Source organism: Macaca mulatta, chromosome 2 (genome assembly GCF_049350105.2).
Source record: "Macaca mulatta isolate MMU2019108-1 chromosome 2, T2T-MMU8v2.0, whole genome shotgun sequence".
NCBI classification, from domain to species: domain Eukaryota; kingdom Metazoa; phylum Chordata; class Mammalia; order Primates; family Cercopithecidae; genus Macaca; species Macaca mulatta.
In genome coordinates, this window is record NC_133407.1 from 77134177 (window position 1) to 77146713 (window position 12537).

General features: G+C 35.2%; 1 protein-coding gene across 2 annotated transcripts in view; it reads right to left on the reverse strand.

The window, feature by feature from the left end:
* Window positions 1-3947: 3947 nt before the first annotated feature.
* BCHE (butyrylcholinesterase) overlaps window positions 3948-12537 on the reverse strand; it is a 68304-nt gene continuing 59714 nt past the window's right edge. For both annotated transcript variants that reach the window (XM_015131685.3, XM_002808333.4), the window contains one exon: window positions 3948-4546. In XM_015131685.3, coding sequence (XP_014987171.1) covers window positions 4537-4546 — 10 coding nt within the window. In that variant the 3' untranslated portion in view covers window positions 3948-4536. The remainder of the gene's footprint in view (window positions 4547-12537) is intronic.

A 12537-nucleotide genomic window follows, 5' to 3' on the forward strand; every position in this document is an offset into this window, starting at 1 on the left:
TGATTTAGTAACATCCCCCTTGGTACTATATAGTGAGTGAGTTCACACAAAATCTGGTTATTTAAAAATGTGTAAAACTTGCCCCTTGTTCTCTCTTCCTCCTGCTCTATCCATGTAAGATGTGCCTGCTTCCCCTTCACTTTCAACCATGATTGAAAACTTTCTGAATCCCTTCCAGAAGCCATCATACTTCCTGTACAACTTGTGGAACTGTGAGCCAATTAAACCTCTTTTCTTTATAAATTACCCATTCTCACATATTTCTTTAGAGTAGTGCAAGAATGGACTAGTATACTCTTCATGCCAATAATATTCAGCAGCCAATTTCTGGAAAAACACAACCAACTGTAATTTTTTTTTAAGGAATGTGACTTATGTTAATTTTATAATACTACCTAAATAGCAAATGATAAAGGACGATTACTTTCCAGTACTTAAAATACTGATTGGGCTAAATGCCCTGATACTGGTTGGATTTACTACACTTGTTCTTTTCTAAACTTAGAGCTAATTTTCTCTCACACTTCGAAGAAATATACCTAAAAAGTTTGTCAAAATTAGGTAATAGCCCCTGTGGCTTTGTATCGAATACAAATGCCCGTGGCTTTGTGTATTTATGCTAAGACAGCATCTCACCACAGTCCGTTCTGTAGGTAGGGTTTTATTCCCTTTGGTGTTTTAATACTTATACACTGTTAATGTCTAAATTCACCAAACTTTTTGTCATCTATGCGCCCACTGAAGTACAAATTTCCAAGGGGAAGCCACAAATACTGACTTTCAAGTTTCTACCATCACTTGGGAGTCCCTGAGTTAGAATCCTCCCTCTAAACTGACCTTTAAGTGGTCATCTCAGTAAGGAAACTCACATAGACTCTGATATGCAACTTTTTTTGTGGGTTTCTTGCTGTTCTTATAACGTTAACCTAGATTTCTGCAACAGTGCTGGGAAAAGTAGCTTCACGTTAGCTTTTTATAGAACAAACATGGAGAGGTTTACGTGTGGGCTGACACTTCTTGTTGCATTTGACCAAATGCTTTATAAGAAGTCAAGGAATTTCTAGATGTAATTCAAGAGCACACCAATTGTTTATCCAAAATGGGACAAAATAGTTCATGAGATCTTTTCATATGACTAGGACTTGTCATATTGTGTCCGGAATTGGTGTGTTCTTGGTCTTGCTGACTTCAAGAATGAAGCTGCTGACCCTGGCTGTAAAAGTTACAGTTCTTAAAGATGGTGTGTCTCGGAGTTTGTTTCTTCGGACATTCAGATGTGTCTGAAACTTCTTCTTTCTGGTGGGTTCATGGTCTCCCTGACAGCAGTGAAGCTGCAGACCTTGGCGGTGAGAGTCACAGCTCTTAGAGGCAGCACGGACCCAAAAACTGCGCAGTAACAAGATTTCTTGCAAAGAGCAAAAAAACATACCTTCCACACCACTACAAAAACATCTGACGGGTTCCCGCTGGCTATCTCAGGCAGTCTGCTTTTATTACCTTATCTGACCCCTCCCACATCCTGCTGATTGGTCCATTTTACAGAGAGCTGATTGGTCTATTTTACAGAGAGCAGATTGGTCCATTTTGACAGAGTGCTGATTGGTGTGTTTATAATCCTTGAGCTAGACGCAGAGTGCTAGACAGGAAGTTCTCCAAGTCCCCACTATGTTAGCTAGATACAGAGTACTGATTGGTGTATTTACAAACCCTGAGAGAGACACAGAGTGCTGATTGGTGCATTTAGAATCCTTAAACTAGACATAGAGTGCTAGAAGGACAAGTTCTCCAAGTCTGCACTAGGTTAGCTAGATACAGAGTACTGATTGGTGTATTTACAAACCCTGAGCTAGCCACAGAGTGATGATTGGTATGTTTAGGATCCCTTAGCTAGACATAAAAGTTCTCCAAGTCCCCACTAGACTCAGGAGCCCAGCTGGCTTCACCTAGTGGATTCTGCACCAGAGCTGTAGACGGAGCACCGGCCACCCCCAGCCACGCCTGCACTCCTCAGCCCTTGGACCCTTGATGGGACTGGGCGCCATGGAGCAGGAGGCGGCACCCCTCAGGGAGGCAGGGGCTGCTCGGGAGCCAACCACCGGGGCAGGCTCAGACATCATGGGCTGCAGGTCCGGAGCCCTGCCCCGCAGAGAGGCAGCTGAGGCCTGGTGAGAACTCGAACACAGTGCCAGCCCGCTGGCACCCTCTGCAGCTGCTGACCCTGGTGCTAAGCCCCTCACTGCCCTGGGCCAGCTGTGCCAGCCAGCCGCTCTGTGTGCGGGGTCACTGAGCCCATGCCTGTGCCCACCAAAACTCACGCTGGCCCACGAGCATGGCACGCAGTCCTTGTTCCCGGGGGCCTCTCCCTCTACACCTCCCTGCAAGCAGAGGGAGGAGGCTCCCACCTCGGCCAGCCCAGATAGGGGCTCCCACAGTGCTGGAGCAGGCTGAAGGGCTCCTTAAGCGCTGCCAGAGTGGATGCCGAGGCCGAGGAGGTGCCAAGAGCCAGGGTTGCTAGCACGTTGTCACCTTTCAATATCTAGCAGTTGTACATATGTTCTATGAACATCTGTTGTTTTCCTAATGATTAATCTTAAGTATATTTTTAAAGGGTCTTTAATGGTGTTGAGCAGGTGTCTTCCTGTTGTTTTATATATCAGAGTATTCTGCATCAAAAGGAGACTCAAGTGATTGAGAGAAACAGTGGAATCTGGAAAGAATGACACCTGAAACAAAGATGGTGGTGGAGAATTGAGAATCTAATAACCCATCTATCCTGCATGTGGTGGTTTTTTTCTCAGAATGAGGGAGAAGTTATAAAGCAAATATCTTTGTTTACAGTAACCTCATAAGTAATATAAAAACTGGCTTGACTCTTATTATAACTGTATCTAGGGTACCATGAACTTTGAGTGACTGAGTGCTGATGACAGACACATACTATATCTAACTATAGACACTTTTTGACCAATAAACAATGGGGCATGCGGCAAGGCACAGTGGCTCACTCCTGTAATCCCAGCACTTTGGGAGTCCAAGGCAGGCAGATAACTTGAGGTCAGGAGGTCGAGACCAGCATGGCCAACATGGTGAAACCCTGTATCTACTAAAAATACAAAAATTAGCTGTGTGTGTTGGCGCACACCTGTAATCCCAGGTATTCAGAAGGCTGAGGCAGGATCAGGAGGATTGCTTGAATCTGGGAGGCGGAAGTTGCAGTGAGTTGAGATTGTGCCATTGCACTCCAGCCTGGGTGACAGAGGGAGACTCTGTCTCAAAAAAAAAAGAAAAAAAAAAAGAAAAAGAAATGATAGGGCATGCTTTAACCGTCAGTATACAGACCTATAAATTCAATTTGTCCTATCCTGAGTGCAAATTTTCAATGCTTAATTAGCATAAATAATATACACTCCTTTGTTCTACAATTTAAAATATCTTGACTTCTTTCCTTTAGTAAACTACTCAGTGAATTTATTCAATGGCATATATTCCCTTGCCACGCATGCTAATAAATGCAGCTCTGTAATTTTTTTAATTGCAAAAATAAGATAGTTTGTCTACAGAAAGTACAACCATTTCTCTTCTGGAATTGAATAATTTTCCTACTAATATGTTAATATTTCTGGGTCCAGGCAAGGGTTGCCCTGTCCCCAGTGGTACACAACCTAACTTTAGACTTCTATGCATCCAGGTTTTTAAAATTTTTGAATTACAGGAAAGGTAATTCACATATGTACATGTTTGTGGATAGTTGAGAAAAGAGGTGGTGAGGGAGAGCAAGAGTCGAATGAAGAATATAATTTGAAGACATTACATAAATAATTACATTATTTTACATTTTGTTTCTTGGTAGCAGCATTCTGTTTCTATTATAAAGTGTTTTAAAGTGACTGAGCCTCTCATTTTAAGATTCTTTCTTGCCTTTATATAAAAAACAAAGAGACCAATGATTTTCTGTGCTTATTTTAATATCTCATATTGACATTAAATTCATATTTTAATTAGGAAACATTGTAAACTATGGTGTACAGTGTTTCAAAATTTAATTCATTTAAAAAAGATACCTTTTTACAAGTGGTAATGAAAATACATGTGACTAAAAGCAGACCACTGATAATTTTGGGTGGAAAAAACTTAAATTTATTAAGGAAAGAAATAAATTGAAGCAGGACATTGTTTTAATATGCATATAATTAATTGTACAACTGTATATTGTGAAATTTAATTAAACACGTTCTAGCCATTTGGATTTTGAAATGCTAGGTAAAATACTAAGTTAAAAGATGTGAGGAATCGATATTATCCTTCCGGCATTTTTGTTTCAGCTACATAATAGCTTTCTTAGTAGGTGTGTAAGAAAGCTCCTGATATTTTTGCCTTGATCTAAAGGAAAATAAATGTTCTATAAAGGGTAAATCTATTAATTAGAGACCCACACAACTTTCTTTCTTGCTAGTGTAATCGTTAAATTGATTTTTCCAGTCCATCATGTAATTGCTCCAGCGATGGAATCCTGCTTTCCACTCCCATTCTGCTTCATCAATATTTCCTGTAAAACATAGAATAAGTTGTATTAATCTAAATTTTAATCTGTTTCATTAATTGAAAAACAATTTAGAATACAAAAGCCATTTTCTCTAACTACACTGTACAGCATTATTTTCTTTTTTCACTTATTCTTTATTATTTATTATTAGCTCTCTCTGCCTGAAAAGAGATTTTAATAAAATCTTTACAGATTATGTGAAAATGCAAACAATATATATAATTTATGTAAAGTGTAACATATAAAATGGAAAATGAGTTTATATATTGTATTATGCGTAATTACATTACATATATTTTCTTTAGTTTTCAAGAAGATATGTAGATATTACGCTCTTCTCTTGACCCGTTTTAAAATAACATAAATTTAATTTAATGGTCTAATTTACATATATAGTTATAAAACATAATTATTTCTGATGAAAATTATGTATGAATACAGTCATCCTTAGTATTTGTGGGGAGTTGGTTCTAGGACCTCTCAGGGATACCAAAATCCTCAGATATTCAAGTCCCTTATGTAAAATGGCATAACATTTTCATATAAGCTATGCACATCCCTAGATAATTTATACCTAATATAATGAAAGTGCTATGTAAATATTTATTATATTGTTTAGGGAATAATCATAAGAAAAAAAACATCTGTATATGTTTAGTATAGATGCATTTATTTATCAAATGTTTTTGACTCATGGTTAGGTAAATCCATAGATGTGTAATCCATAAATACAAAGGGCATACTGTATTTATTAATGCATAAGGATAACTTTGTAATTGTCATTCCACATAGATTTTACCCTTATTATAATACATTATTTTATTATTATTTTTTGAGACAGAGTTTCACTCTTGCCATCCAGACTGGAGTGCAATGGCGCCATCTCAGCTCACTGCAACCTCTGCCTCCTGGGTTCAAGAGATTCTCTCTCCTCAGACTCCTCAGTAGCTGGATTACAGATGCGTCTCCACCATGCTTGGCTAATTTTTGTATTTTTGGTAGAGATGGGGTTTCATCATGTTGGTTGGCCAGGCTGGTCTCGACCTCCTGACCCCAGGTGATACGCCCGCCTCAGCCTCCCAAAGTGCTGGGAATACGGTCATGAGTCACCATCCCCGGTCAATACATTTTAATAGGAAACAATGTTTAGTCATTGTTTCAGCCACTTACTGTGAAAGCAGTTTATTAATTGCGTTGTAAAATAGAAAGATGAGTAAGATAATTTCTGTTTTCAAGTAGTTTGCAAAGTATATGCATGTGTTAGGAGAAAGGAGTTTGTAGGCAGGAATAGTGTGAGGTGGTGAACCACAAATGGTCTACATACTTCAAGAACTTTGAAATTCTGATTTATTTGGAAGTGTATTGTTAAAAAATACAGATTATGAACAGTAAAAACTATTAAATTACCATGTTTTAAGACACATATTTCTGTTCCTGATATAAAGGCATAATAAGCATTATATATAACTGTGGTTTTCTTACTTTTTAAACTTTTAGAATGCTAAGCTACCAAAAAATTTTAAGTAATTTCATGTATACTGAAAGTAGGGACTGGCAACTCTTCTAATACATACTTTTCAGTTAGAAATCTTTGAAATTAATTAAACTTTGTAAGATATTACTTTGGAGGAGAAAATGTAGTGACTCATTTTAAGCTAGTACAAAAATAAAAATACTTAAATATTTGTACAGACATTACAATATCCCTTGTAATTTAGGATATATTTAGGTTTGAAATGTTCATAATGCTTGGATATTGGAAAAATATTTGAAAGTTTACATAAAATGTTTCACTTTCATGTAAAATGGCTTTTAAAAAAGTCAATCACTATAATCACTTTTTTGTGTGTGTGAATAATAGAACTTCTATAAAGGGTCAAAAAAGATTACATGTGGAAGAAAGATGTTATGTATCACATCAAATCATCCACTTTTATGGTCTTTTAAAAAATAAATAAATGCTGTTTTCAATGTTACTTATATAAAATAAAAACTCTAAAGTCCAGAAAATCTTTTCTTGATAAATAAATTTTTGGTAATTTAAAATTTAGACCATGAATTTTAATCCTTATAGAAAGTGTCCTAGATCTGATTTTCTTTTCTTGTTCATGGAATAATACCAAATGCACTGATTTATATAAATTTACATTTATTTCCTATGTGCCATAATCAATTGTCTATACAATTTAAATGCTTTTAAGTGCACAAATGCTCTATAAATCTAAATACTATTCTGCTTTAGAAATAGGGGGCATTGATTAAGACAATAAACTATGAAACATTTAATTATTTTCTAACAAAATCCAGAGAAAGTGAATATGCCATAAAAGTAAATACAATATTGAGTTTGAAATAAATCAAATTCAAAATTAAAAGTTTTCCTCTTTCATCTTCTTCTTTTTAAAGTCCTCCTCTCTTTCTTTTTTCTTCTTATTTCATATTGGCTTGTTTATTACTAAGACGACAAAATCTAGTCACAACTCAATTTTCATATTATTATCAACATCAGCAATATTCATGATTAAACACCATCTAACTTAAATGGTTGGAACATCATAATAAAAAAGTGAGGGCTGGCACATTATAAACAGAGATTAAACTTGATTAGCAAATTTTAACTTACTTAAAATTTGAGGGAATAAAGACATTTATGGTCGACAATGTATTTGCTTTACAATTGATTAATTAAAACATAATTATATTGTAGAACGGTCATAATGCTCAAACAATGTAAGTTTCTTAGAATTGTAACCTCAACCAAAATGCAGGCTTCTAACTCAATGTACTTATTGTAAAGGAATCAATATATGTTTTGTATGAATTCAGAGATATAAAGGAAGAATAACGCTGCCACCGATGTTTCTTTTCATGCCTCATGGTGTCTGAAAGTCCATAAATGTAATGATAATAGCAACGTTGATTGTCATTCTCTAAGTATAAATATTTTTTATAAGAAAGGCAAAAATAATCAAATTCTGAATGAGAGAAGAAAAAGAAATGTGTAGAGAGAAAAAGAAAGTGGAGGCTTGATACTAAATTCACAGGTCAAATATTGATGTGATGTTTTCTTTAAAGAAGATAAAAATTAATTTTAGAAATAAAGAACCCTAACTTGTAGAAAGAGTTTTTTTTATTATTTTCTCTTCTTTATAGTGGTAACATTTTGTGTTTTGGATACTGTGAACAAAATGGAAAGATTACCATAATATATTACGGTTTTAATTATATTTTATCAAGAAAAATGATGAATCAATTGATTGACCTTTCCAGATTCTTATGTAGAGAGTAAATATAAAGTCCTCTTTATGCATACTACAATGATCATACTGTATAATAATATGTATAAAAAGTGTCTTAATTCATAATATCAACAATAGGTCACATAGTATTTATCCATTGACCTCAGCTGATGGCATTTAAATAATACATGTAAAATACAGTAATATAGAGGAGTGAAAATAAAAGAACAAGGGCAAATATATAGCAGAAATGTAAATAAAATAAACAAATCAGAGTTGGCAACATGTATAGCAGGTATGGTAACAATCAAGGCCAAAAAATAAATGCGTAAATAAGTATATATTAATAGGATTTTAAATCTTCAATATTAATAAAGCTTACAACTCTCATAATTATTTTTCAGAGAAATATCTTCATGATTGTAGAATTTCATGCATCTTTATTATTTCTTAAATAAAAATAGAGCAGAAATAATTAAGGACATTGAGGACCTTATTCATATAACTATGTAGTAAGAATATAGTTGATTTAAAGCATATGTAACCTTAGAGATAGATAGTTTACTTTTGTCAAAGAAAAACAATGTGTTAAAAATAATGTGTTGTTACATTAATTATCACCCCCAATAGAACTTACTAAATTTGCATTTAATACATAAATATGTAAAATAGGAAACTGTATAATTTATTTTTTATAAAATAAATTTCATGTCAAGATGTCAAAAGATCAAATAGACATATCAGTTAAAAAGATTATCTAATACTTAAGACAGTTTGTGAATATTTATAACTTACACATATGTATAGAGATATTAAAAAACAAGTTTCTCCAAAGCAAATCTCTGTGTGCAAGGGCAAAGCAAATTTGCAAGTACAAATGTTTAAAAGAAAAAGTAAAAAATATACACACAGTTGACCTTGAACAACAGGAGTCTGAACTGCACAAATCCACTTATATGTGGATTTTCTTCCACCTCTGTCACTCCAGAGACAGCAAGACCAACACCTCCTTTCCCCTCCTCCTCCTCCTTCTCAGCCTACTCAATGTGAAGATGACAAGTATGAAAACTTTTGTGATGATCAACTTCCACTCAATTTCTCTATCTTATGATTTTCATTTTCTTTACAACAGCTTACTTTATTATAATAATATAGCATATAATACAAATATTATTCATAATATATGGTAATCAAATGTTTATGTTATTGGTAAGGTCCAGTCAAGTAGGCTTAATTAGTCAACTTAATCAGTAGTTAAATTTTTGGGGAATCGAGAGTTACGGGCATATTTTCAACTGTGCAAGGGTTGGTGCCCCTAATCCCCAAGTTGTTTTCCAGAATCAACTGTTTATGCAAACATAGATATTTCCAAATTTGCATTCAGAGGCAAATTTACTAGTAAGTCCTTTTCACTAAAACAAGAAAAAGCAATTTTAGATTAATTTTTAAAGCATAAATAAAATAAATATAAGAGAAGTGAATATATTCCTGATGCGAATGAACCAGCAAACAAAAGAAGCTATTTGGAAGAATGACCCTACCTCAGAAATGAAATTATCATGTTGATGCCATAATAGTCTTACATACTCTAAGAAGACAAAGGTAAAAAATAAAACTTGTGAATATAGTAAAAGCTTATACATTTATGAATCAATAACCAGAACATGTCAGTTTCCCATTTAAAATTACTAAATGGCTTTACTTAGGATATAATTTAAATTCCTAAGCATGATACACAAGACACTTCATCTCTGGTTCCTGCTTATCCACTTTGCCTTCACATTGAGATTCAGTGCAGGTATCTTCTCTTCTTAAAAGCTTTTCATGGTCCTGGGCCCTGACTCCACTTCACTGTGAGTAAGCAGACCCTGTCATTTTCATCTGTGTAGCTCTAGCTGCTAGTGCAGTTCCTGGCTCACAGCAACAGTGTATAGGCTCTGTAAATGTTACCAAATTAGTTGACAAAAAAGATTTTTTAAAAGATAAATTATATTTCTATTAGGTATCTTGTTATACATCTGATAAGATGTCCTGAAAAACATTCAGAAACTAGTTAACTGTCAACTACCTAGGAAAGATGACCCATTTAAAACCACCACAAATGTCTACTTAGAATTTTTTTTTCTCTTTCCATTTTTTATATTTTCATGGATAATTGCTATTAGGAACACTTCACATTAGTTTTCATTAATAAATATTTTGCAAACCAGTCGCCCTCCGAACCTGCAAAATACTTGTGTTGGCTTTAAGAAAAATGTTAAGTGCTATTTTGGAGAGGGGATTATACCAGCATTACTCATACTCATTGTAATTTTGACAACATATTAATCTCGTACTATGGATGCGAGTACATTTTCCACTCTCTAGGAAAAGAAACTTCGAAAATTCTGCAAGGGAAATGGCCTTCGATAAAATTCAACATCCCCTCATGTTAAAAAGTCTCAACAAACTAGGTATTGATGGAACGTATCTCAAACTAATAAGATCTATTTATGACAAACTCATAGCCAATATCATATTAAATGGGCAAAAGCTGGAAACATTCCCTTTGAAAACCGGCACAAGACAAGAATGCCCTCTCTCACCACTCCTATTCACACAATATTGGAAGTTCTGGCCAGGGCAACCAGACAAGAGAAAGAAAGGGTATTCAAATAAAAAGAAAGGAAGTCAAGTTGTCTCTGTTTGTAGACAACATGATTCTATGTTTAGAAAACCCCATCATCTCAGCCTAAAACCTCCTGAAGCTGGTAAGCAAATTCAGCAAAGTCTTAGGATACAAAATCAATGTGCAGAAATCACAAGCATTCTTACATGCCAATAATAGACAAGCAGAGAGCCAAATCATGAATGAACTCCCATTCACAATTGCTACAAAGAAAATGAAATATGTAGGAACACAGCTAACAAAGGATGTGAAAGACCTCTTCAAGGAGAACTACAAACTACTACTCAAAGAACTAAAAGTACACAAATAAATGGAAAAACATTTCATCCTCATGGATAGGAAGAATCAATATCATGAAAATGGTCTTACTGCCCAAATTAATTTATAGATTCAATGCTACTCCTAGTAAACTACCATTGAATTTCTTCACAGAATTAGAAAAATCTACTTTAAATTTAATATGGTACCAAAAAAGAGCCTGCATAGCCAAAACAATCTTAAATGAAAAGAACAAAGCTGTAGGTATCACGCTACCTGACTTCAAACTATACAAGGCTACAGTAACCAAAACAGCATGGTATTAGTACCAAAAGAGGCATATAGACCAATGACACAGAACAGAAACCTCAGAAATAACACCACATATCTACAACCATTTGTTCTTTGACAAACCTGAAAAAACAAGCAATAGGGAAAGGATTCCCTATCTAATAAATGGTGCTGAGAAAACTGGTTAGCCATATGCAGAAAACTGAAACTGAACCCCTTCCTTACACTTTATACAAAGATTAACTCAAGATGGATTAAAAACTTGATGGTAAAACCTCAAATAATAACAATTCTAGAAGAAAACCTAAGCAGTACCATTCAGGACAAAGGCATGGGCAAAGACTTCATGACAAAAATGCCAAAAGCAATTGCAGCCAAAGCCAAAATTGACAAATGTGGGTATAGTTAAACTGAAGAGCTTCTGCACAGCAAAATAAACTATCATCAGAGTGAATAGACAACCTACAGAATGAGAGAAAATTTTTGCAATCTATCCATCTGACAAAGGTCTAATATCCAGAATCTACAAGGAATTTAAACAAATTTATAAGAGAAAAGCAAAGAACCCCATCAAAATTGGGCAAATGATACGAACAGACACTTCTCAAAAGAAGACATTTATGCTGCCAAAAAACATACGAAAAAAGGCTTAACATCACTGATCATTAGAGAAATAAAAATCAAAACCACAATGAGATACCATCTCACACCAGTCAGAAAGGCAATTATTATAAAGTCAAGAAACAGTAGATACTGGTGAGGCTGTGGAGAAATAGGAATGCTTTTACACTATTGGTGGGAATGTAAATTAGTTCAACCATTGTGTAAGACAGTGTGGCAATTCCTCAAGGATCTAGAACCAGAAATACCATTTGACCCAGCAATCCCATTACTGGGTGTATACCCAAAGGAATATAAATTATCCAACTATAAACCATGCATGGCCAGGTGCAGTGGCTCACGCCTGTAAGCCCTGCACTTTGGGAGGCCAAGGTAGGCAGATCACCTGAGGTCGGGAGTTCGAGATCAGCCTGACCAACATAGAGAAACCCCATCTCTACTAAAAATACAAAATTAGCTGGGTGTGGTGGCATATGCCTGCAATCCCAGTTACTCCAGAGGCTGAGGCAGGAAAATTGCTTGAACCCAGGAGATGGAGGTTGCAGTGAGCCGAGATCGCATCATTGTACTCCAGCCTAGGCAACAAGAGTGAAATTTTGTCTCAAATAAATAAATAAAGCCCATGCACATGTATGTTTATTGCAGTACTATTTACAATAGTAAAGATATGAAACCAACCCAAAAACCTATCAATGACAGACTGGATAAAGAAAATGTGGTACATATATACCATGGAATACTATGCAGTCATAAAAAGGTATGAGATAATGTACTTTGCAGGGACATGGATGAAGCTGGAAGCCACCATCATCAGCAAACTAACACAACTAACACAGGAACAGAAAACCAAACACCGCCTGTTCTCACTCATAAGTGGGAGCTGAACAATGAGAACACATGGACACAGGGAGGGGAAC